Source organism: Bombus vancouverensis, chromosome 13 (genome assembly GCF_051014615.1).
Source record: "Bombus vancouverensis nearcticus chromosome 13, iyBomVanc1_principal, whole genome shotgun sequence".
Lineage (NCBI taxonomy): Eukaryota > Metazoa > Arthropoda > Insecta > Hymenoptera > Apidae > Bombus > Bombus vancouverensis.
This window is the reverse complement of record NC_134923.1, coordinates 12,975,550-13,003,162: the sequence shown is the minus strand read 5'-3', so window position 1 is coordinate 13,003,162 and position 27,613 is coordinate 12,975,550. Positions and strand designations below refer to the sequence as shown.

Sequence of the window (27,613 nt, the reverse complement as noted above, 5' to 3'; positions counted from 1 at the left end):
GATTGTGCCGTGGCTATGAAACTGTCTTATATAGATGGACACGCGCAGGCTACACGACGAAATGTCAGGAGTGTGTGCGTTCGCATAGAGTAAGTGTAGCGGTATCTCACTCTCTCGCACCGCGACGGGGTTCGGAGGTGGAGCGAGAGTGAAAGACGAAGAAGCGAGCGAGCGAGGGCGAGCGCGAGTCGGGCCAGCGAGCGTGGAACGGTGTAGAGCGAGCGAGCGAGCGTGTGGTGGTGGTGGTGACGACTGGTGCCGTGGACGGACGGTCGGTCGGCGGTCGGACCGTGGTGTGTGAAGAAGTGAAAAATTCGTAAGTGGTGTGCTGGGTTGGTGAGCTGGCTGGTTAGTGGTGATATATCGGGGTCGCGCCACGGACAGTGTCGGGGATTTTTGGTCGTCTTGGGGCCTGTTGCCGAGACGTCGAGGGACGACGCGTGGAACCGAAGAGAGAGAGACCGCGTTAAAGAGCAATGTCTGACCGGGAAAGTCTGGACGATCAACCGCAAAGTAAGGGTGAAGAAGGATCGTACGATCCTGAGTGCACGAGTGTTTAACATGTTCCGTATCGGTTACGATTTTCTAATAACGTGTTGCAAATGTGCGCGACCGTCGACATCTTTCCGTGCCTGTAGCACCGTGTGCTGCGCCTCCGGTTACCAGGACCGTCTCTTTTCCATGAGCAAACGCAACGACCTCCGGGTCGCGGTTGACCTGATCCGTTACTTCGCGCACGGTCTCCGAGCATCGCGGACTCGTTTACGTCCGATCGTTCCTTTCAGCCCTCGTGGCGTTCTGTCAACCGCCGAAAAGAATTGCTATTTTTCAACGATACCCAGGATTCAAGATGGCCGGTCGCGTATCGGCCGAGAGACAAACCCTGTCCTCTTTCCTCCTTCGGCTTACTCTCTCTTTCCCTCTGGCTCCCTCTTTACCTCGCGCCCCGTACCCTCACTATTTCTCTCTCTCTCTCCTTTTCGCTATGTTTCTCTCTTTCCGTCATATGAACACACGTACGCCTATACGTTTATGCGTGTACACATACGCATACACATATTCCCTCTTCTCTCTCTCTCTCTCTCTCTCTCTCTCTCTCTCTGCTCCGTGCTTTTAATTTTTTCTCTCCTCTTTTTTCTCCTTTTCTGTTTCTTTCCTCCCTTCCTCTTTTTCTTCCACGTCCGCGGCCCTCACGAGTTGAACATTCGCAACTTCCGATATGCGAGCCTCTCGACAGCCAAAATGGTCAACTCCATTTTTTCTAAATTCCATAATTTTCTTACTTGGATGAGAACCAGTATCCAATTTCTCAAAAGACCCATAAACTGCTTTCATACATTTATTTTACTTATAATATAACACGAATAAAAAAAGTAAAGTCTGAGTGAATTTTCAAGAACAATGTTTGCGATATTATCGCATTTCTGTGCTTCTTGATTTATGGAGTTGATCGATGTAACTTCAAAGCGGCTCGTGCGTTGCTTTCCGTGTATCACGACGGTTGTTTCTCCCTGGTGTTTCGTTTGAAAGTCGCGCTCACGACGAACCGTCCTCTGTTGTGTCAATTGTGTGTGACAGGCACCCTGACCGCGCTCGGCCAGACAACCGGAATAGTCCCGGGTGAACACGCGTGATGTAACTCGCTGATCCCTCTATCTGGCACACACGTATGCGACACACGCAGCGTTACACCAGGAAAGCTAACCATCGCACACGCGCGCACGCACACACACATACACGTACACGCACATGGTGCGCGCGCGCGCGTTGACAGACGCGCACACGCAAAGCGAAGGAACCATGTCTAGCCACGATTCGCGTAAATTTCACACGTGCCATAAGCGCATCCCCACCCCAGAAGTAGCTGGCTCTTGGCCTCGAAACAGAACGGCCACGGTGTGTATCTATCTCGACTAGTGATGGGAGTAATTCGATTATAATCGAAAAATGCTCGACCGATGCATACCTCGATCATCGCTTGGTTGTCGATATTCCAGCGAGAATCGAAATTAAGCGTGTTGCATTCCACGTCTGAACAAACACTGATTACAAAATACAAATATTCCATAGGTGACACGGGGCGTCAATCAATATTTGGACATGTATCTCGACACAGGTGCTCTTATAAGTATACTTGTTGAAACGGAGCATATATACACGCGTAGTTTCGAAAAAACAGTAAACTTGATCGATGTAACCGTCGTTGATACCGTGTAAAATTATATAATGGTTTTCATGGACGGCACGTGAGACGGTATGAATGTTTGTCAATAATTAAATAGTGTTACGGCAGTAATGCTTCCAGGTAACATTGACTGTCGTAACAATGATGCCATTCTAACCTTGATTTTAGCGTGTAGTGATATATTCTTAATATATATAAGAATATATATATATATATATTCTTTTTTTTCTTTTGTAATATTAGAAAACAATATTATTTCCATTGTTAAATAGTATCATTCATGATGCGTATAGAAAATTGTGAATAACCCGGATTTTCATTAAATGTATCAACATGATTCGTGGTTATATTTTTCATTTTGGTCTCCCAAATGTAAGATTTCAAAATGTCGCGAATACGGCGTCGACCTGCTTTCATATTCCATTTGTTTTATTAATGTAGCATGAAGTTTGGTTAGTTTAAGTTTGTTGTGATTTTGGTGCGTTCCGGTACTAACGCGTTATTACGTTTCGATGAGCTACATTCATGCGATTCAAGATAGACATTCAATGTGTAATTCGGATTATCTGTTAGAATTATAGAACGGGCTGCATCGAATAGGTTATTACGATGTAAACGCTATCTAGTGTACGTTCTGCAATTTGTAAAGCATATATTTTTGGTATCTATGGTTGGTAATCAGAACATATTTTATTGAATTTATTTTATGCAACTGTTACTCTAGTAATAGTTTCGTTTGTGGCTGTTATCAACGATGATAATTTTTATCTTTTAGGATATGGAAATCCAGGTAGCATGGATGCTGGGGGGGCTGACTTCGACCCTGGTGAGTAAACAAAAATATAAAAATCAGAAATATACACAAAGACAGAAAAGATATTTCTTATTACAATCAAAGAATGTTAGACTTTTTTCTGAGTGATAATTTGTGTTATTTTTACTACCTGCGAAACAGTCTCGTTAACATTTATGATTTATATTTACGATTATATAATTCTAATACGAATCGAACAATATCCTTGAAAAATTATGTAACCAATTTCGCCAATATTTTAGTTAACAATATTGACCCCGAATTTATCGAGCGATACCAGAAGACTAGGGTCATAAATCTTAACGTAAATTTAAACATAAAGATAAACATTAATCTTCTCGACGGAACATGGCCATGTTTTATTTCTTGACTGAGAAATATCGTCTTGCCAAATATCTCCGACTTGCCAGAGATATTCGTTACATTTACAATTTGTCCGATACCATAAAAATCCCAAAATAATTGCGACGAGTTAGGAAACATATCACAGAGACTTTTTTTAGTCTTTTCCTGCACTATCTACACTCAAAATTGCAGATTTCTTTTTAGAATCTCCTTCGAACGATTCTCGTTTAACACCTGTGCTTCCATGATTTTCCAACTGCTCGAAAATCGTCGGCATCGCATCGAAACCGCCTTCCGTGTCTATTTTCGGTGGACGATCGAGAGTCGCGTTGCATCGCGTCAATTTCGGACCGTTCGGAAACGGATTCATCGAAAAATGGAAGTCGAGGAGAAAGAGGAGTAGAGAAGTAGCAGCAGTAGCAGGCAGCAGGACGAGTAAGAGGAGTAGGGAACCGTACTAGCGCAGTCAGCTGGTCGTGACGTCACGCGATCATGTCGTGGAGCTGAGCCTGGTGGTGGGAGGTGCAACGCTGTCACGTGGTCGAGCGGTGAAGTCACGTGGCGCGCGTGGTTCGCGAACGCAGAAGCCGGTGCGAGGTGAACGCCGATTGGTCGCCACGATTTCACCATCATGATGTGCGCATTCCATCAGCATGACGGCGGGCTCCATGAATGACCGGCACGTCATTCGTGTACGATTTCGTGTTCGACGACGCGTTGTCGTTGTTCCTTGAATATCATTGCTCTGTTGTTCAGTTCCCTGCTAAACATCATGTTTCGCGTGGTCGTGCAACAATCTATGTGGTATTGAGTGCAAGGAATCGCGATGACGACGACAATCAGTCAGCCAAACGCGATGCGTCATCGCGAGATGACGGCATTGTTACGTTGATAGTTTTTTCACCCCGTTCTCGTTATGACACATTGCCTCGGCGATTTCTCTGCGCAACGCTTCTTTTTCTTTATTTCGTTCGTCCCTCTGGTTCCTGGTCGCGATGTCCATGAGTGGTTGTGAAAGTTTCGAACTGACTATGCACACGGTGTTTCTTCATTCGTCAAACCGTCTTCTCCGACAGCGATTGGAAATCCTGCTTTAATCTTTTAGCGGTAAAGCCGGCTTGAAGTCCGTTGTACCGTGAAGATAGCGCGAGTTCGCGATCGGTCGACCGACTACGAGTCACTCGTGCGATCAATCGAGTTGGCCGCGACACGCGTGAAATCTGTGACTGATTTTCTCGAACAAGCCTCGCGAGTGTTTTATTACATCGGTGAACGTGTAACAGTTTTTCAAAGTGGTCCGTACTGCTACTTTCAGACGAATGTTTATCGTGTATTTTTTGTTTCTATCGCGTAAAAAAGTGATTAATGTGGAAGTTTTGTGAGGTTTCAACTTCACCAATGCCCTTGATTTTAAAAGTACATTGAACTTGGTGCTTGTTGAGTGGTTTCATTAAAGTCCTTTGAAAGGATGTCACGTCAGTTTTGGGTGAAATTTACAAAGATGATTATACGAAGGTTTTGCAGTATAATTTGTTGACGTAGCGGGAATAGGATATCTTGTACTTTCTTCACAAGTGTTTCAATAATTGGCACAATGGGAGAAATCCTAGAAATTTCGCAGGGCGATGCTCAACAAAATGCAGTGAATGGTTGGGGCGACACTATGGGCAAAATACAGTACTGGTGCCCTGAAGGTAGCTGTTACTCAATAATCTTGATAGTTTGAGATTCGTAGCATACCATTTGTCAGAATTACTAAATGATATTGACCGTCTATTGTTGCTAACATGACTTACAATTAGTGTAGCTTGTATAAGAACAAATCATTAATTTTTTAACGTTTCTGACATTTAATTAAATAGCACATTTACGGTTTTTAAAATCAGACCTGTAGGTTATACTATTTTGATCGAATTTTAAAATTGGATTGAGTATTGTAGATATTAGTTTAAATATGTCTTAGTAAGTAATTTAAAAATATTTTAAATATGTTTCTTCTTAACATCGAAGTTAAATATCTCTTATAATTTGTGCATCTTACAGTATATTCAACTCATTTCATCGTCATTCCATGCCTAGATAATATTATAAAACTTTACATTATTGAAAGCATGCATAATTTACTCAAATTTAAGGTTTCAAAACCCGTAGTAAACGCGATAAAAATCGCGAAACTTAATTCTCTAATTTAACCGTGGTGTCTACTCTGAAAACATCCCTAGGAATTTTGTACGCTTGTCTAGGTTAGGTTGCGTGACGCAAGACCTGACACGAGACGACAAGCCTTGTTTTCTTAAACGTTGGCATTTTAGCTCCGACTAGAAGGAAAAAAGGTTCTAGGAGCTGGAACGCGAACGATGCGTCGCGTGTGTATACGCTACTGAAATATTTGCTCGATGATTCAGTAACCGTGCTAAATGTTAAGAAACCTGTGATTAAAAATAGCGGGCCCGGACGAAATAAAAAACTCGCGCCCTTCGCTCAATACTTGAAGTTGGTGAAGCTATTATTTGCATGCTTTAAAAAATGATACTTGGAATCTTAGGAAAAAAATGTAACAAAAAGAAAAAACAAAAAATATTTGATATTTTCTTTTTTTTTATTTTTTTAGAGATTAGAAAATTATGTGCAACTTGACGAATCTTGGTCTTTATCGGCCGCCGTGTCTCTCACGAAGATAATTTACCGACCGTGAGAAACAGACGAACGCGGAATTCGCAGAAATCCATTGGCGCTTTCGTCACTCGTTCCGACGAATATTGTAACGAAATCAAACGGTTCCGTAGCCAGCGTGTTTCACGCTGGAACGCGTGCACAATTCGTTTCGCACCATAGAAACTCGTCGATTCGTAGATAAGACGGCGAAATTGGAAATCGAGTCCGATCTAACCTCACATTCGCTCCAGCTCCCGAGGTTCATTGAAATCTGGCCCTAATTATTGCTTGCTACGTCAATGAGTTTGCTTCTCGATTCTGCTCGAATATATTATGACGTTTTAGATCGACTGCAGTTAGACTTTGAACAGAGAAAATAGTCGAGTTCAAACGATAAACACGACATCTTTTAATATTGTTAAGTTTGTCCATACGGTTTTTATAGGAAATTTAATGTGATGCATAAGTTGATCACCAGTTGGTTATACTCTTATACGTTATAATCTTATACATAGTATCGATCCATAAACTTACGTTTCCTCCCTTTTGTTTTATTTTTTATTACATAAACTAATTATTAGATAATATCTTTCTTATTTAATGAAACAAATGCCTTTGAGAGAATAATGAAATGTTAAAATAAGCGTCCTTTATAATGATCAAACGGCCAATTTCAATTGTATTCGGAATTATTCGTTATTTAAGTAGCTATGATTTATTTTCCTTAAAATCAATTATGTTTCTATAATTTATTTTATAAATTTCTCTGAAGAGTAATGTTGGACATTTTTTGATAAAACATATAAAAACATTGATGAGGTATATGCGTAATATGTTTATCTGTATTTCTGAAACACCTGAATAAACAAACAGAGTAGACATAACAAATCAAACTAAACTGCAACTTATTATAATATTCTGAATAGTTACAGCACGAAATATGCATTTTAAATTCAGTTAATCGATCGAAATGAAATAAAAATTTTATTTTTATTGCTCAATTATACGGTAAAAGTAAAATAGGAAGACGAAAATGTCTAATTTACTCCTGTCGTAAATGTTACAATACGATAATTTACTCTTAAAGTAAAATAAGGAGATTAGAACTTTATTTTTTTCATTTGTATATCTTTGAATAATATTGATTATTCAAATACGATAATATGATAATAATAAGAAGCAATGGAAATTTGACGCATATATGTAATATCTAATATACACTATGCACAATACGTGTATGTAAACAAAGATTGTACAAGGCCTAGACCATAAATATGATCGCAATAAATATTGTAATATACATATACGTATACATTTACATTTGATTAACTCACAAATGTTGAAACTTGAATATTTATTTTTAGATCAACAAAAATACGTATTCCAAAAATTGAACTAAAAATACCAAAGATCGAAACGAACTCTGTCTGTTCTGAAAATAAAAGATTCCTCCAACTACCGGTGCCGGTTTAATAAAAGTTTAACAGAAATACATCAATAATGGCAAAAGTTTAATAAAACAATCGAAATATCGACAAAAAATAGTTAAAAATTTTATTAAAAAGTAAAAAAATTATGTTTTTACCGGAATATAACGTAAGTTTCATGTTGGATGCAATGGTACACTTAATAAACTTTTAATAATTAATTGTTCTTGTACCGAAAATTTTCAGTTGTGTCACGTGCGTCATTTACGACGGCAATTCCTCGATTATTTTCAACCTTGAGTTTTGTTTCTTTAAATAAAAAATTGACGAAAATTATAACATGTGCCGAAGATATGACAAGTTTTTTCGTTGCGTCTAGGATTGTGAAAAAACAGATGTTTTAGACATCGAATTAGTATCGATTTTTATTCAGATGGAAACACGATTATACAGAGCGTTTCCCACGTAAACAGTGAACAAACATTGAGGAATATATTGAATCTAAAGGATCGTAACGTGAAGTATCGCGAGGAAACCTGTAACTCGTTCCTAACGGTACAAAATTTCAACAAGCTCGTGTTCATCATGAATCATGCATGCGTTACGACCCGTTCATAGCGCACGAACCATCTTCTCTGTCTATCTTCGGCGATCATTGACGCGTAATGCGCAAGAAAGATGGGTCGATCAAAAGACATGGTGAAATAACTATGTGGTTAACTATAGTGGGTTACAAAAGTATTTGGACACTTGCTTAAGACTCGACTACCTCGAAGTATGAACACAAGAAAAATGTTAATATATAGTAAGAGAAAGACATTTTGATTTATCCAATTCCTTATTAAAATCATCAAAACACCGAGAGAATCAGTAAGCTGATATTCGTTAACAACTTCCAAAACAATCCGTTAACCAATAGTATCCGCTCGTAATGACTTCTGATAAGAACTGATCAGCTTACTCTTTACCTAAATGTGTAATCGCTAAAGAATATGTGAGTTGCTCGCGTAAGATAACACGAATTACGAGAGAGATTTGTTATTAAAACATGGGAAAAGCAGAGGAGGGCAGAGTCGACGTATCGAAGGCGGAGCAGCCGTCGTTGGACGCGACCGTTCATGGAAACGACGTCCCAGCGGCGGCGGCGGTGGTGGCGGCGGCGGCGGCGGCGGCGGCGGCGACGGCGGCTGCTGCTGCTGCTGCTGCTGCGGAGACGGAGGCGGCGGAGGGTCGAGCGTAGAAGGGAGGACGGAAATATGCAGTTCGTATTGAGGCAGGTCGGTGCAGCGCCACGAGTCGCGTTCCAGGCGCAGAGATCAATGCACCCGCCCCCTTCGTGCTTCGCCGACGTCGACGTCCACGTCGAGTCAGCCTCGTAAATCCGCGAGCGACCGGGATGCGTCGACGGGTACGGGATCGCGAAGAGAGTCCTCCGTAGAATTTTCATCTAAACGTGCATGCGGAAAGAATGGGAGAAGACGTGCCGGTTACGTAAGGATTCGCGCGAAAGAGAGGTGTGCCATCAACGACGAGGATCTCGTCAACGCGTGAAAACATCTCGACGAAGATGCTTGGTTAAGAGTGAACGAGTTCTGTATAGAATGCCGTAAGGATTTGCAAAAGCGTGGAAAGAATTTTTTACGAGGACACTGGAAATTGCGGTTGTCCATGACCCTCGTTAGCGAAGAAAGAAAGCAATAGCGTGATTCGGTGTTAGTTCGAAGCTTCGAGGATAATGACCGAGTCTCGTCGAAGATCAGGAACGTTGGAGAAATCCTGGAAATCGAGAGAACTTAAGGAATTCTTCTAGAGAATGGAAAAGTTGTAAATCTAGGATCGGGAGAATCTTTCGAGGATTCTTTTCTTTTTGTCTTAGAACCTGAAAGTGGCGATATTAACGAAGAAATGGATCCTACAGAAATGGAATCTGGAGTATCCCCATGTTCGTGAGGTTTGATCGCGTCGATCTACGACTGCTAGTTTCCACCGGTTCATGATAAAGCCGAACTCGACCGGGTTCCTCGTCTCCTGATAATAAATGGTGACCTAGCAAAGTAGCGGAGGCGAGGCTGGAGTTGAGAACGGGCGAGAATCGTTGCGAGAGAAGTGGAAAATGACGGACGAGCGTACTGGTGAGACAAGCTGCGCGGAGACGCAGCTCGAGGCTGACGAAGACGACGGTCAACGCGTCAAAATTTCCTGAACGTATTATAATGAATTTACCATGGAAAAAAGCGCAGCAAACGAAAGGAAAGAGAAGAAGCGGTAAACGTACGTGTCTATGCTCTCTCCAAGGGACTGTAAATCGGAGGAGCGTGGGAGAAGGGGTGGAGGAACTGTGGGGGTGTGGGTGCGAAGAAGAGGAACGGCTGGCCGCCGATGCGATCATGCGAAGTCCATCGACCAGACGGAAGACGTTTTTCCAACTGTCGTTTTCGTCGTTGGACAGAGATTAAAGAGACTGTGATGGGTGGGAAAGGGTGTGGAGGGTGAGAAGAAGACGACGAAGAGAGAACGACGAGGGGAAGGAAGGGTGGAGAAAAGGAAGGAAAGAGAGTGCGCGAGAGAACAAGACGTATCGACGAACACGTAGAGAGAGGGATGTCGAGGACAGAGAGGCCCTTTCTTCGTGGAGTGTTCTCGACCCTGTCCCAATTTCCAGTCTCGTGATAGAGGCGGACTCGAAGGCGCGATGCTACGGATCAAACGGTTGCGAGATGATGCACACCGAGCGGCTCATAGTCGACGAAAGAAGACGTTATAAGCTCGTTCACGGTAGAAGGGAGTTATCGAGTACAGTAATCGATCGAGGAGAGGTCGAAAGAAAGGAAAAGAGAAAATAAAAGGGAGGAAGCGGAACAGATAATAAATATTAATACACGAAAGGGGTGACGAGCAGAAGGATAGGAATACAACAGGGTTCGGATGCATGAACTATCGGTAGCGTGTCTATAAGCAAGCAGAATGTTCAAGAGCAGGATCTTTCAGGGCGATCTCAGCCCTGTCCCAATTCCGGGCAGCCTGCAACAGTCCAGTACGTAATAACGAGGGAAACCCTTTACAGTTAGATCGATCGTTCGACGCACGTTTCGCGCAGGGGATCGATCCTTCGGGCTTTCTGACTTATCAGCATGGATGGCTACGTGCCTCGAATCGTGTATCGTACTTTTTCTTCTTTAAATGATTATTCAAATTTAATGATAATCTCGTAGGTTATTTTTATAGTATTAATTGTAAGAAATTCGATATTATATACTGGCAGTCATTTTTTACACAAAGACATATGTTATCGATTTAAAAATTTTACTCTATTTTTTGTTACCACTTTTAAATGATTAATTCAAACGCAATTAATATTATTTACGTTTGACATGAATTTATGATGAAATATTGCGTTTGGTCAGATTACCGTCATTCTATATGTGATGTAATTGTAGTAACTGTGTTATGTTATATTTTTCTACTCCGTTACTCTTTTATTCCTGATCATTTACCGTCAGAAAATAATTATCGTCATTATTCTCTATTTAACCAAACGAAGTCTTTAGATTTTGGAAGACCACAATTTCATTCTTCGTATAAATTTCTCTACTACCGTATTATTTTTGTTGTTAATTCTGCTCTATAAAAATCAAAATACCTACAAATCAACGTTTTTTGAATACCAAGTTGTTCGTACACAAGAAAATGTTCTCCGTGTATGTCGCTAGTTTTGTCAATATCACGTTCGATGTAAAGTTTAAAGCTCTCTTATTGCCTGAGAAACCCCGTTATCTTTATCCGTATGGTCAATTTTCTTAAATCCAACAATTTATTTCTCAAAACCTGTATGCATGTATCTTCTACGCTTCTCGAAACACTTTCTACCCCGATGTAACACTTGCACGGTTCGACCGTGGCCGATGGGACCGAGCCACTTGTTCATGGTTCAAAAGCCTTCGTCTTTCGTAGGAAAGGTTAAGACGAAGCTAATGGCGCGAAAAACTAGGTAGAGGTGTATCCGGTGGGCCGAGTGGGGCCAAACAGGTCAACGACCCGTTTAGTGCAGCTGTTATTGATCGACGAGAACGAGAGAGGAGGACGAGCAACATCGGTCGACCGTTTCATCCAACTCTCTCTCTCTCTCTCTCTCTCTCTCTCTCTCTCTCTCTCTCTCACTCTCCTGCATTCTGATCCTTCTTGATTCCCGCAGGATTCCAGCCTTATTTATCTACGAAGCTTCGTTAGAAACGAGCCATCGCCGTTTCACCTTGTCCTCGGCTAGCGATCGGCGAATTTCCGACGTCACTTCGACCCAGAAATTCTCTCCGTAGCTTCAGGGGATCCGGCAAAGAGCTGACCCAATAAACACTGGGTGACCTCTTTCCGGACTACCACCCCTCATCCTTGTCACTCTAACCTGCCACTCTTCTCCCCTCTGTTCTTCTTTCTCCTCCTCCTTCTCTTCTTCTCCTCCTTCATCGTCATTTTCTTTTTCTTACTCTTCCTCTTACTCTTCTTCTTCTTCTTCTTCTTCTTCTTTCTTCTTCTTCTTCTTCTTCCTCCTCCTCTTCTGTCTGCCCTTCAACAAGCATAAAACAGTCATAGCAATCGCTGCAACGACCAAGACCCTTGGTCCCTTTTTTCAACCAGCGGGGAATTCTTTAAACGTTATTTATATACGTTGAATGCTATGTTCCCTATTCTGAATGGGTCTCATTGAATAGGGGGTGATTTAGGTGCTGGGAGTCAGTCGGTAGATGTAAGAGGGAATGTGGGGAAATTGGAGGATAAGAGAAGGGTGAATTGAATGGGTGGCAGGGTATTGTTTTCTCGTTTATAGGAACTGCTCCTTTTTCCCTTCCGTTGATGGATATGGAGTCCTTTATTACGTCAAAGGGGTTGTATGAATATATTATAAATGGTAATACGAGACGGTTTTACGGAAACGGTAGCTGTGAGGCGTAAAGTATCGATGAATATTAAAGGTGGAGTTAATTAGATTTCTTTGATGGTTTTAGGCCAGCAAGGTCAGCAGGGTGAACAGGAGTTGGCAACGAAGATGCTGCAAATACAGAGCAAAAGATTCTATCTTGATGTAAAACAGAACAGACGCGGAAGGTTTATCAAAGTAGCCGAGGTATTTCTGAAATTATTGCTAGCGGGATCCTCGGTTAGCCACGTTTAACCATCCATTTAACCATGTAACCCTCAACTAGTATTTTGGATTATAGATATTTATTTTATGCATTTATGTGAGTATTAAGTGTACATAATGCGTACATAAAATGCCCAAAGTAGGGTATTTTAAACAATTTTATAATAGACGAATTAAATTAGATGAATCTATTTCGTTTATCGCGTTTACAAAAATATGAATTTACATAAATATCCGTAATGTAATTACTAACATTCTAGGTATTGTGGATTATAGGCAAATTACAACTGCTTGAATTAAGTTTGAGATGTTATAATTAAAAATTAATTAATAATTACTATATTTTAGGCTATCTAATTTTAATTTATATTCTGTATATCAAACGATAATTTCTATCAGTTAAAACACAAAATATGAATTGAAATAAGCTGGTCAAAAATGAAGCAGTCTTTAGATAGAGATCCAAATTCTTGTGACTTAGTCACCGCCCAACAATACCAATTGAGGGTTAAAGGCAGCGAGATACGTTTTTTCCCCTCTCTTCTTTCTTAATTTTTGTTTGTTAATTTAATGCAAAGAAAGAAGGAAGTAAAGTATGCTTGTGTTTTGTAGATCGGCGCGGATGGGAGGAGAAGCCAAATCTACCTGGCACTTAGCACAGCATCCGAGTTTCGGAACTACCTTTCGACGTTTAGTGACTTTTACGCATCTCTAGGTAAACTGCAATCTCTAATTGTTATGAGATTTCGTTCGATGCGATCACTGATACGTGCCTCAAGAGAGAATGTCATATTTTGTCAAATAAAATTGGCTTGTACACGGTTAGAAAAGATTTGCTTTAAATCGTAATTTGTGTGTTAGCACGTTCACGTTCGCTATACATAAAGATGGATTTTTATTTTCTATGAAATATGTTGGATCGATTTAGCAGGAGAAACTTGTGTGTAAAATTGAATTGAAAGCTCTTTAACTAGTGATAATCGTTAATTGTTAATATTTTTATAATTTTCTTCTTTTTTTGATGTTTGGTGTAGGCTTTTTCCAGCAAACAAGTATTCCTTTTCCTCTTGCTTTAGGCGAAGAATATTAAAATTGTATTTTTTGTTGTTAAAAGTTATTAATAATGAGACAGAATTAAGAACAGCTTGGTCCTATAAAAGAAATTTCCTCTTAGTAAATATGCATATGTCATTTTTACCGTTAGTATACTTGAAAGTATAAGTTTTTAGAAATTAAAATTAGTTTAACTACTGTTGTTTGAGTTTGTATTATTTTTTTTTTATACATAACTTTCCTCTGTGTAATATATATTTATAATAGATACAACATCAAGTATAAAGATTTCGAAAGATGAACATATATATGTCTCTGAGTCAAAAGTATCTTGATATGCTGGTTGTGAGTCAACATTAGCATGAATCACGAATTGTTGACTCAAAGTCGTGACAAGTGAATTACGCATGTTGAGATATATGCAGTATGGATTACAAGCTTTTCTTTCAAAACCATTACAGATGCCAACTTGTATATGCAATGACTTTTCCTGCAATTGAATAGGACATAGGGCCCAATCATTTAATATACCACACATTACCTTAAAACTACTGTTAAGAGAGCAAAGGAGATTCTCTTTATTTATTTTTTATAAAACTAAATATTAATTTTTTTTATTCATTTTCTTTTTTTATAACATGACATTTTTTTGTATAAACTTTCCTGAAATACCTGGAAAAGTCATAAAAAATGTCTAAATAAATGTTTCGTGCTTTAAAAGTTGTATTACATGTGTATTCAAGTGTAATGTCTGAGCACTTTAAACACTTTTAACTTTATTAAATATTTCATGAATATTGTTTCAAATATTTGATAATAATAACGAAACGATTGAAGCCACGATACATAGACAATGTACAGGTATATTCTAATTTTCGTATTTTTCTTTAATATAGGAAGAATGGCCATCGCTCAGGCTCAATATATTTATATAGACCTACAAAGAGATCTAGTGGCTAGATTGCTTCAAGAACATTCCATAAAACGCTTCCCGGCACAGAATATGTTTACTTTTATATTTTGCGATGTCTCTGTAAAGTTTTTATTGAAAAACATATTTTTAATTACATAAAACGAAATATGAATACTTTCGACAGAAATTGGGCGATTAAATTATTTTAAGTAATTAAATTCGATAGGATAGGAAAGATATAAATATTAATATACCATTCTATGTTAACAAACAAATGCGATGCGTTGTCCTTTATTGGCCGTTCCAGAAAAATGTTATTATTCGAAAAAAGTTTAACATAATATCTGCGATAATCTCAGAGGAAGCAGCATGTAACACTTTATTTAGTCCAGCGTATAAATTTGTAATTTAAAATTATTCTGATTCACATGTAGGTCAGAACGGACAGTGAACCTGTTACGGCTTTTGTTTTAAGATAATATCTAATTTTAACGAAGAGAAACTATTTATTATTCAAGAAGTTTCATAAATTAACAAACATTCGAGCTCAATCTGTATCTGAGAATTATGAAAGCTCAAAGAATCTTAAATATTTCAATGTTTAATCTCAACTTACTAGTATTTGTATTAATAAATTAAGATATATTAATAATAATTTTAAATATTTTAATATTTAAGGTTCTTTTTTTACTTCAACAGATACGACTATCTGAATCTAAAACTGTCGAGTGCTATATATCATCGTATTAAGGATAAATAATTTGTTACGATAAATGAGAATAGGGAACTAAAAGGACACAGATGACTAAAATTTAATATGTACTTCTTTCCTGTTCGAACCGTCAAATCTGCAGGTCCACCAAACTCGGAGAACGTGCCAGATGATGGGAAACTGAAGTCGGAAGTAATGACGAAGGATAACAGGCGGTATTACTTGGACCTCAAGGAAAATACTCGCGGCCGTTTCCTGCGGGTGAGTCACCCTGTATGTACCAGCCAATGCATTTACTTTCTACACTAAGTGATAAGGAAGAGAGAGAGAGAGAGAGAGTCTGTCCCTTGTGGATATCGTCTTGAGGTGAAAGGGTCAACCTTATCAGATGGTAAAAAGCATTTAAGAAATGAAAACTCCGAAGAAACGTGTCGAAAAAAAAGAAATGATTTGTTCGAACAAATCGCTTCCACCGCGCACCTGCTTCAATTCCAAAGAAAATCTATAGTGAAATATTCGTTAAAACGATTCTATTGGTTGCACAGGTGTCGCAGACGATAACACGAGGAGGACCTAGGACACAGATCGCAATACCAGCACAGGGTATGATCGAATTCCGTGACGCTTTGACGGACCTCCTCGAAGAATACGGTACGGACGATGGTGGTTTCAAGGGTGACTTACCAGAAGGACGGTACATGCGCGTGGATAGCAAGAATTTCTATTTTGATATCGGCCAGAATAACCGTGGTATCTACATGAGAATTTCCGAGGTACGTGCGTATCGCTGGCTAAAAATACGGGGTGTGTCTTGACATGGTTGGACACATTGTCGTAGGGGTGGATTCAGGGAGAAAAAAGAGTTCCTGTGAACGTACGGCCTATTTAATAAGTGGTCTCGAATAGGAACCGCATTTAAATCATTCTTTACGTCAAATAATTATTATATCACGATAATAAAATTTCCATATACAAATTGATTGTAACATTATAAAACTTAGAACGAATAGATGGGTATTTACGGAAATTAAAAATATGGAACCAAAGTAGACGATTATTTTACTCACGAAATAACACGATGAGTACTAAATTCTAGGTTTATTTATATATTGTTCGATATTATGCGCATTCTGTGTATTTTTCTACAGAATTCTCAAATTTCCTATGTATAGCGTCCAAGTTCAAGCAAGATTCCAGATCGGCAAGATTCAAAATCATTTCGTTTCATGTAAAATACGTTATATTTGTCCAATTCTTAATACTACTGCATTTCCTAAACTATAATAGTGTAAGAATATAATAAGAATTTCGTTAACCTACATCGTTATTAGAACAGAAACGTAATTACTAGTCGAAAGCCAGTACTAATGAGACACGCGTTTATGAAAGCATTTTACTATGAAATAATTTCTTGCCTACTAATTAATTAATTGATTGTATAAAGTAGTTGTAGGTACATCAGTACAGGGCAACAATTCAAGATACCGTAACGAAATGAACGTATCCTATAGTTTGAAGTATAATAAGCTAAACTGTTTAATAAAAAAATAAAAAAAAGGCACGATAAAAGTAAGAATACATTTTTACAGGTGAAGACACACTTTAGAACAGCAATCACCGTACCAGAGAAATCCTGGGAGCGTTTCCGTGATATATTCGCAGATTACTGCGAAAGAATGAGAGAAAGAGGCGCTGGAAGCAACGTCGGCATGAACAGCGGCGGTGGAGGAAATGTCTTGCCTGAGGGGAGGGGCTCGGTGGTGGCACAGGTACCATCACCATCGACCTCACAACAGCCTAACCCCAATCCAAATTTAGACTCTCCCTTAATGAAGTGAAAAAGGCTTTAACTTAACTCGAACATTGGAATTATAACCGTAACTCGTTTTCAAGTCATTAAGCGAACTAAAGGAACTTGTCAGAGTCTATGCCATCGTCATCGCCATTTTCATCGACATCGACATCGACATCGACATCGACATCGACATCGACATCGTCATCGTCATTGTCACCGTCACCGTCACCGTCACCGTCATCGTTATCGCCACCGTCACTATCACCGTCACTCGTCGTCAACTAAAAACACCAAAACTCGCCTGGAATGGGTTCTATATATAAAGAAATATATATATCGTCGCGGAGAATTCATACGACCGGCCAGTGCCGATTGTTCAGCATAGAAATTCGAAATTGCACGCAGATCCGATAGAGAAGGGTGCCTGACGCGAACGATCCATAGGTCGCGCGTCGACTTTCGATCTATCGGCCACCGCCAATCGTGGGAAAAAAGGGGGGAGGGGGCAGAACAAACTGGAGGAAGGAAAGGAAAAACAAACGATGAAAGATAGTAGATTAAAGGAGAATAGATGATGTGTGTGTGTGCGCGAAACAAAAAAGGAAAAAAAAAAGTAAACGAGTCTGCTGCTCGTGCGATTCCACGGAAGTACGCAACGACGGGATCGTGGATATATAGAATTATTGCGCGATGTCCTTAGGTGGATACGAGTTGCCATCGATTAACGTTATGAGTACTACCGTTCATTTCCTGAGCTATTCCTCTCTACCACCATCGAATTCATCTTAATTCGTTAATTTTGCTTGTTTCTTCTCGCTTCTGTGAAATTTCTTACGAAAGATCGGCTGTCGGGTTGATTTATAATTTCGCTCTGGTTACACTCATTAATTCCAACGAAAACAATGAAAGAAAGAAATACGATCAGTCAGCGGGAAATGAACCGTAGTGGAGATCACGTTACAATTGAATTTGATCGTTCAGAATTTATGAATAAATGAATAGTTGTTATATTAACGATTATATCGCAGGGAGAAAGGAGAGCGTGGTGTGGGTAGTCGCGTTGTTAGACTAAAATCCCGTTGATCGCGGAAAGCGGGCCAATCATTTGTTGACTTAACCGAGAAAACGAGATAAATGAACGTGAGCATGAAAATCTCGCGAAAATCTCGTCGAACGGATCTCGACTGTGAAGTGTTCTTCGTACACAGAGTAAACGAAACTTTGTTTATACGTGCTCCTTTCACGAAATTCGTCCCGTGTTTTTCTTTGCGCGCGTATAACGTGCTCGCCACTTATGGTGCTCGTTACGGTCGAGTCAAAAGAGAGAATGGGAAAAAAGTGGTTCGCTCGCTTGACGCGTGAACGTCGAATCACGATCTAGCAATCGCGACGCCATATACACTCGTTTACAAACTGAACGACGTCTCTATTAAAAAAAAAAAAAGTAATTAATGAAATAATATATAATATAGGTGAAAAGAAAAAAAGATTCTAGCCGAATACGAATCCCTATGACATGTATATTATAAAAAGTTAATTATGTTATGTTTTGTTTCATCGATTCGTACGGGAAAGTGCGCACGCAGACGCAGATACAAGTCTGGTGTCCGGATTATACAGACTCCAGTGCAGACATACAACGGTACACGCATAAATCATACAGAACACACACACATGTCGAGACATTAGATAACGTAAACATACGCATACACGCAGTTGAAGGAAAAGATATAGAACACACAGAAAATATACGGAATATGATAGCTCCCAGTATCTGTCTCGCGCTACAGATCCACACACACAACACACACATGCATTCATTTCTACATACACATAGAAATATTCCATCATGAAAGACGAACGGTACAAGAGACGGTGTGCACGCGTACGTAATTACGTTACGTTTGAGTGACGGCCGAGTTCTAACACAATTGCATATTAGGTATGTATTATACGAATGCATATTAGGTATTTATATAGAATCTATATAACTGTATAATTGTAACGAAATGCCAATGTCCGTGGACCCAGGCAACTGTATCACCTGACAACGCGCGATCAATCGAATTGAAGGTGTTGCGGGCTTGCAGTCGCTTAGGTCCAGCCCTTGGACACAGGAAGAGAAAAAAGAAAAAGAAACACGTGACAGGAACAGGAACAAAAATGGGGAAAAAGGAAAGAAAGGTGGGGAGAAAAAGGTATATATGATACGAACGGAAAAGAGAAGGCTAGCGGAAGATAGAGAGAGATAATATTCAAAAACGAACGACCGTGTCGGAAGGAGAATTAACGCAGTCTAGTTATTTCTCTCAATGGAAAAGGAAAATCTTAATACGCTTTGATTCTGCAACGCTGTGTTAATATCAACAATGATAATGAAAGAAAGATTTAAAAAAAAAAAAAATAATAAGATGAAGATAAATATCTATCCGTTCTCTTGCGTTTCTTCGTGATCGAAAAACGATTAACCGAAATAATAATCTAAATATATTTCGCACTGGTGCGGAATAAGAGAGTTCGAAAGCAGCGGAGCGGCATAGATGCATTAAACGCATAAAGTGCTATTTAATTAATGGAGGACGCGTTCCGATTCGTGCGTTATCGGCGCGTTTACGTTTGAAGAGATGAGTAAAATTTTATTTATTTTTTAGCAATGAACCTATTATCTATTTCGATAAGATATTTCTTTGATTGCATTTCCTTCGAAATCAACAATTTCGGCTGGTCTGAATTTACTTAGCACGTAGGTTTTGATGATATAAATATGAAATATAAATCACAATAACAAATTCGAATACGCACGAGTGGGTGAATCAACGAGAAAGATATTATATCCCGATCCTCTTCAATTTAAGGATAGTTTGAACTAGATCGATGCACGCATCCCTTCTTCTACTTTGTCGTAATCATCATCTTGTGATATTATCGTCGTTTTAATTTCTGTTCATTTTTTTAACGTACCGTACGATTATTACTTATTGGTCTAGATTAAAGAAATTAGCCAAAAGAAGTATCCTTCGAATGAAATTATTTTTCGCACGTATGTCGTGTTCTTTCCTTTTTTACCAACTTTTTTTAATCTTCTTTTTATGCTTCGTCAAACTGTTTCGTCGAGTTCAAGGGGGTCGGTGAACCCGCAATCTGTGCACAAGAAATATAAAATTGTCCAAACCGAGCGTTCTGATGGAAACGGCAAAGAAAAGGCATAAAGGAAAATTGTTCAACCGATGCAGATGGTGTGACATATTGTGATCTATAAAAAAGTTACAAATTACAAAGCATCAACAAGTAGTAGATATTTAAGATATAAAATATACACAACACACGTACACCTACGGTGATCTAGACACAACACTGTCTAACTGATGTACGCGATCGCGTGTATAGTACACATACATTAAAAACATTTAAAAAAAATAAACAAACATAACATGTTATTAAAATGAGGACGACTACAGCGTACCTAACTAATAAAAAAAAAAGAAAAAGAAAAGAAAAAACAAAGAAACACGAAGAGTCAGAAAGAGAGAGAGAGAGAAGGGGAGAAAGGGAGAGAGAGACAGTATAAAGTAAAAGAGAAAAAAGATAACAGAAAAGAAAAATCGTTTGACACAGTAAAAATAATAAGCAAAGTAATATAAAGGAAGAAGGGAAAAACGAAGAATGAAAAAAAAACACGACACTCCTGCCACGCAGCGAGTCTTTAGACAGCTTTAAGATAATAATTATAAATGATAAATAATAATTATTATTAAATAATAACGATAAACTTTCTATATGTTGAATCGTGTCTAGTGAGAGGTACTCTATTGAAGTAAAGCAAAAAAAAAAGTCTACTATCGCCACACACGGATTAACACAGTTTATAATTGATCATTAGTTGTCTATCGAATGTTCTTTTTTCATATAGCGGAGAAGGTGATTGTTAGAGAATAGCTTGGTGTTTCGTTTGCTGTTTTACACGAAAAGAAAAAAAAAAAGAAAAAAAAACGTTGCGCGGTTGGTAATCGGCGAACCTTTTTACCAAATGTTGATATGAACGAGAGGGAGAGAGCGATCGAGAGAAAGAGAGAGAGAAAGAGAGAGAGAGAGTAACAAGAAAAAGGTAGCCGAAGATCCACACCTACGTTTATATTTGGTGGGGCTTTTGACCACTACTGTTATCATTATCACTGCTATTATCACGTAGGGTTTCCATACCAGAGCCGTGTTTCGCAAGCTGTTATAACGCGTAGAGAACCAATGATAAAATACCCTGTTAATAACTAAATATGCGATAATCAATCTCCCGATAGGAGACAAACAAAGAGAGAGAGAGAGAGAGAGAGAGAGAATGTGCACGTGAACTTTCAGTAATTACGCTACACCCGTTCGCTGGTATGGCTCTCGTCGTCCAAAGACGAAAGCGTTTTAGATAATTTAATCCATCCCCTTCACACGCATCAAATTCCTATAAAACTAATTCGCGCCGATGTTTTTCTCGCATTGTAAAGCGCTGTTTTATTCTCGCGGTTTGTAACAGGAGATTGAACGACGCCACGGTATGAAAACCCTGCGCTCGCTGCGATTATTCTTATTATCATTATTATTATTATTACGATTATATTGTCATTATACTTATTATTACGATTACTCTCCTTATTATTACTATTATTACTATTAGTACCATTATTACCAGAGAAAAAAGGAAAGAACCACCATCATCAGTTCGTGTCCTGATTATCGACCAGTCAGGACTAGCCTCGAGCGGGCTGATTTTTTAATTTTGTTTCTCTTTTGCTCCCACATATTCGTCTTTCTTATTATTTTTACCCTTTACACGCATTTTTAACACGCACCGTCGATCTCACGTTTTTTTCTCACGCGTCTATTTATCCTTCAATCTCGTTTCACTTCTTTCTATAAATTTTAAACAAAGTCATATCTCGTCCTTTCTCTGTTTACTTATCTGTTTTTATTATTCGATTTTCCTATCGGTTTCTCGTTTCTTAATCGTTTCGTTAATCGGCCCACTCAGCTCTGGCATAAAACCGGTGTGTAGACCGTACGCGCAAAGCAAACGCTATGCGAGAGAAATGGCAAGATAAAAAAAAAAAAGGCAAAGAAAAAGAAGCGGAGAACAAGGATCGAGCCGGAAGATCGAAAAGTGACGCCAACTCGTGACTTCGATCGACGACGTTAGACATTTTTTCCGTGAATTCTCGCGAATCGACGAATCGTCTTTTTTTTATTTCTTTTTTGTTTCTTTTTTCCCTTCTTCTACTATTTAAGAAAAGAGAAAAAAGAAACAAAAGGGAGAATCATCTTTTAAGCATGGCGTTTTCTTTTCTTCCTCTTATAGCGCGCTCTCGCGTGTGTGCATGCGTGCGTGTATGTGTTCATGTGCGTGTATACTCGAGATAATCGATGAAGCGAGCTATCTATTTACAAAAAGGGAAGGAAAAAGCAAAAAGATAAAAAATAACACAAGTACTGATCGCGGGGACGATGCAACCTCGGAGACGAGTTCGGTAGACCAATTTTTATCGCTCACAGGATAAAAACGAAAAGAATATCAAATTTCCTTAATTTATAAATGTATAACTATGACGAAACATGTTAACCGTAGCACTCTAATAAGATGGTATTTAAAGGTGCTGGGTGCAATTGGACAGTTCAACCCATTTTGCGGATAAACATACTTTTCGGAGTAACATTATAAATTTCGGACGATTTATTTTACTGCGACTAATTGCGTAAATGCTACAAATGTTCTGTTAACCCTTTGCATTCGGTGTACGATGTCCACTAAGCACGCATTTCTTGAACGATCTAAGATTAAACACGCCGATCGGATTTTAATAGATTTAATCTTGTATTTTTCAAATAATGGCACGAAATGGTGTAACACTTCAAAGGAACGCAATAGCTTTTACAATCGCCCCTTCGTTATCGTCAATCACGTATTAAATGTTAGTTGGGATAGTTTTGTAAAGTTGCTGGCCGACTGACATACGAGAAAAGTTGGACAATGCAAAGGGTTAATAAACTGTTAGCCTGCTTCTAGTGCATACATATATATATATATATATATATATATATATGTATATATGTATACACACATATAAATACATACATATATATTTCGTTTGAAGAAAGTCGTGCACAAAGACATGATAATGACGATGAATCACTGCCTGAAATATCACGGCCTTCATCCATAAAGGGTTCAAATATTTTTGGCAAATGGTGCATACTATTTTTCATTGAACATAGTTAAAAAAAAAGAGATTTATTACAAATGCAACTGTTGTGCCTTTTTCATCACGTTGTATTGTATTATTTCTCTTGATAAGCTTTGGTTAATGAACTTTGTAAATAGTTATAAGGAGTAATAGTAGATCTATTTCCCAGTTCCGTATATTTCGCCTTAATGTCCATAGCACTTTAGCACTCTGCATTCGAACAATCGAAGAATGCAACGAGCCGATAGATTACGGTGCCAAAGCCGAATCTTCACCTAACGTTCTAATTGACCAGTCAGTAATATTCGTTTGTAACTACTACTAACCACCCATTCCTTATGCGATACTTGAAATGTACAATTCTAAAACTTTGATCCGTCTGTTCGATACGATACAAACCCTGAGAATTCATTGTAATCTAAATCGAAATTTATCTAAGTATTCCGAAGGAACGCAACGGAAAAGTGAAATCGTACCCGTTTATCTTCAAGGTGCATCGTCCCCAGCATCGGTGTGATGTTACAAGAGACGTTAAGAACGCTAGGAACGTTTAAAAGTCCGCTGCTCTTAAACGTTATTTATTTCGAGGATCGATATCAGCATAATATTAATTGTTATATAAAAAAAAAGAAAAAGAACTAATCGAGTCAAGTTTTCAAAATGTTACGAGCACGAGAATGATCTGCTGTGGATATATGGTTCATACTAATTATTTCTTCGAATCAACGTTTTTCGCCATAGTTTGTAATATTTTAATATATTAACTATTAAAAAAAAAAAAATGAAAATGAAAAATGAATAAGGCGAAATGATGGAGAGTAAGTTCGAGTTGGAAAAGGGCGAAAGATCGATCGACGCGTGCTCGTACGGTACGAGTGGATCACACGCGATGGCGATACTGTCGTCATTGGTCGACCATATTGTAGATAACGGTTGTAGACGATCTTTCGCCCGCATATATATATAAGGAACGATGCAGAAAGAGTGTTACTATAGAAAAAAAAAACCCAGCAAAAATAGAATAAAAACGAAAACGAACCACTTGGCGTACACGTGTACACGTTAGACACTATAATATGCGTGTACGATCGTGTACGCGTATATTTGTTGGGGTTAAATAATTGTATGATTAAAAAAGACGAGAAAGTCAAAAAAAAAAGAGACAAAAAATTTGGGGGGAGATAAAAGGAGAAAGAGAGAGAGAGAGAGAGGGAGAAAGGAAAAGCTAGAAGAAACACTATCGATAAGAGAAATCAACATTCATTTTAAGCATAACGGCTTAAAATGAACACAGCTGTCCGTCTATTTGACTTGTGTCTTCGACGAAACAACTTCGATGAAAACAAAAAGGAACTGAAAAAAACAAAAAACAATTAAGAAAAAAAAAATAGAAACACTAATATTACGGCTCACAACACGTTTGAAAACAAAAACATTAAACGATAAAAAAAAATTCATCGCCTCGATGTTAAATGTAACACGTTTTACAAGGTAACAGAGTATTTCATTTTATAACATTTCTACTGTCTATACTTTTACCTGGACATTTTCACCGTGGACGAAAAAAGAGCGAAGCGTTCCATATAATCCAAAACCAATCCCCACCCTCTGCATCTCCTTTTTCCGTCGATAGAGCAAATAACGATTGTGCACGTAAATCGCGCGTGGAGACACGTTTTTGCCGTAAACCTCTCTTTCAACGAGGATTCTTTGTATTTACAAATTATTTTACATTTCCTATCTTTACGGAGAAAACACGTTATATGCGATTGTTAAAACAGAATATGATTCACAACAGACGAATTACGCATGGTTCCATAGAACCACGAAATTTCTTTAGATTTTGCAACAAATACGTTAATTGTGCTTTTAGTTTAAAATATAGAAATCTTTATATTCTATAAAGCTATTCATCTAACATGTATATGAAAGGTAATTAAAAAGATATTTTTAAGTTCTTAGATAATATCGTGTTTTTAAAATTAATTCCTCGTTGAAAACATTGAAAAGAAACAGTTTCATGTTTATTGCAAACACGTGTCACGAGAATAAACCGTAGCTCGATCTTTTATTTTTTATCTCTTATTTCTTTATTTCTTTATTTCATGGAAGTTGCAATAAGAGAGGTCAATGCTTTTTCGACATTCGCTTTCGATATTCTAAAAGAGATTTATCGTTTCAGAGGTCTCGTTGATACTTCGAGACCGCTTTTAAACGTGAATCCAGTGAATTGTGTTAGAAAAGGAATATTTTATATCCTTAAGATGTACCACGAAGAAACTATATGGATCATTACGTGCATAAAAACATGTAGGAGATAAATGTTGGTATTAAACGATTTTAATCGCTTCTGTTAGAGGAAGAAGAGAGAAAGAGAGAGAGAGAGAAAGAGAGGGGGAGAGAGAGAGAGAGAGAGAGACATACTTCAAAATCGTACTTGACAAAGATTATGATTAAATCAAAAGAGTACTGTTACTTAGAATTTCGTGATGAGTGCCTATTTTTGATCATGTTATTTATGCGCAAGGTGATTCGTGCTTCGAAGACAATCTATTGCTATTTGTAGGGTGAAATCCAATGAAAAATGTAAGAGAAGACTATATCTACGATTCAAACGAAATCTAATTTGTTATAAATCTTTGTCTAAAATATCTCGCTTAAAATATATCCATTTGTAACTTCTTCCACTTTGCAAATAGCTATAGTTGGTCGCGACTATGCGAGTCACCCTATAGAATGATTAGAGTTCCCGGAAGAAATAGAGCGAATTATGAAAAAGTTATTTTCGATATGATTGTAAACGGTCGAACTGTTCCCGCTATAAAGGTTTTATTTAAATTCAGTGTATGTTCTTCCCGGCACTCTGTCGTCATTCCTCTTTACAAACGACTCTTTTTAAGGTATATACTATTCATCTAGCCATCAGAAGCTCCTGCATTCATATATTGGCTTCGACAGGTAACACAGAAACCTGCTGGCGTAAAGAACAAAACGGAAAAGCGGCAGGCCGATCAACGGCAACGCGAGTCCTTGAAACGACGCAAATCCCTGCCACGCCAAGCAGAACCGTCCACCATCAGTCCTGAAAAATCCATGTCCGCTCCTGCCTCTCAAGTCCCGACAACCACCGATATCCCGTTGTCTTCTGGTTCTGCTATAACCACGTCAAGCACGAGCAAAAGCACGATGTCCGAAGAGAATGTTTCTAGCGGTTCTACAGCATCACAGGAGATTCAAGGCGTGCCGCGCTTAGAAACTGTCCAAGTTTAAATATCTGCGATGGCGTTCTGTACGAGCACGCATGCGTGCTGATCGCGTGCAAGCGCGAGCGATGGGCGCGTAAGGAACCGACAAAAGTCGGCGCGATCCAATTCAGAATGCACAGCTCGAGTGTAGTATCGTTTAATTTGTTGTTTTGTGTTCCATACTTCATGTATCGCGTTTCACGCGTAGCTTCATTTCCTTGTAAACATACAGATTCATTCAAATCTTACGGGAATAGTTCACTTGTTTGATTGTCGAAACGTTTAGATTCATTGCAAACGAACACAGGTTTCTAGTTAATAAAGCGAATGGTGGTACGTGCGCGTGTATTCCAACACTTCTACTGTATCAATGGAGTTTTCTGCTAAATTTTTTTATTACTAAATTTTTTATGTTTTTTCATGTTCTAATTTTTCTATTGTTGTCGAAAACTTTCTGCATGCGAATTTTATCAACCGCTAGAAGAAAATATATTGATAAATTGTAATTCGAATTTTCGGCGCCATTATTCAAATTTAAAATTGATTTAATTACATTTTCCACACAAATTTAGTTCATTTCTTTCAAGTTGACGTGACTATATCGTGTTGTTAAAAGTTTCTTTGTTTTTAAAACTTCGAAAAAATTGAAGTAGGGGAAACATTTATATGCGTATTCGTTAATATATTCGGGAAACGGTAATTCTTATTCTTAATATTAATCTATCGAAATTGCATAATGCACCATTCTTTCCACAACTTGACAAAACAAGGGAACCCTACGTAAGTGTTGTTGAGCAGAGAAAAGAAGTATTGAATAACTTGATCTGAGTTTCTGTTCTTTTTTTCTCAATTGTTTAAGTAGAGATGGATCGGTATCGTTAAATACTTTGCTTGTTTTAACACGAGACGATAAGTTTTATAATAAAGACGTCTGATTAATGGTTGGATATGACTTGAGATTCGCGTACTACAACAAACATACGAAATAAAAACCACCTGTTGTATGCGAACTATTTAAGTTAATTATTACATTCTGTTCAAAACTATTAAATTTATATTATGCAGCTAGACAGTGATTTAATAAAGGTACTTTCTTTTGATACTACAA

At 38.4% G+C, this 27,613-nt stretch overlaps 1 protein-coding gene across 7 annotated transcripts; it reads left to right on the top strand.

Annotated features, from left to right (window-relative positions):
• The first annotated feature begins 31 nt into the window (after window positions 1–31).
• Window positions 32–27,613, top strand: Pur-alpha (Purine-rich binding protein-alpha). 7 transcript variants are annotated; one of them, XM_033338914.2, is made up of 8 exons: window positions 32–513; window positions 2,961–3,011; window positions 12,427–12,545; window positions 13,176–13,278; window positions 15,384–15,514; window positions 15,787–16,014; window positions 16,831–17,010; window positions 26,219–27,613. In XM_033338914.2, the coding sequence occupies exons 1-8, from the start codon at window positions 477–479 to the stop codon at window positions 26,528–26,530; spliced, it is 1,161 nt and encodes a 386-aa protein (XP_033194805.1). In that variant the 5' UTR covers window positions 32–476; the 3' UTR covers window positions 26,531–27,613. The 7 variants fall into 7 exon arrangements, with proteins under 7 accessions (XP_033194805.1, XP_033194814.2, XP_033194780.2 ...); XM_033338889.2 differs by lacking the exon at window positions 32–513 and adding an exon at window positions 1,948–2,116; XM_033338923.2 differs by lacking the exon at window positions 26,219–27,613 and having other exon boundaries at window positions 70–513; window positions 15,384–15,502; window positions 16,831–21,668.

Coding starts and splice junctions, on each gene's coding strand:
- Pur-alpha (XM_033338906.2), top strand. CDS start 4,939: ATGGGAGAAATCCTAGAAATTTCGCAGGGCGATGCTCAACAAAATGCA. Junction 12,546..13,175: donor GGTTTATCAAAGTAGCCGAG/GTATTTCTGAAA, acceptor TGTGTTTTGTAG/ATCGGCGCGGATGGGAGGAG. Junction 16,015..16,830: donor TCTACATGAGAATTTCCGAG/GTACGTGCGTAT, acceptor ACATTTTTACAG/GTGAAGACACACTTTAGAAC.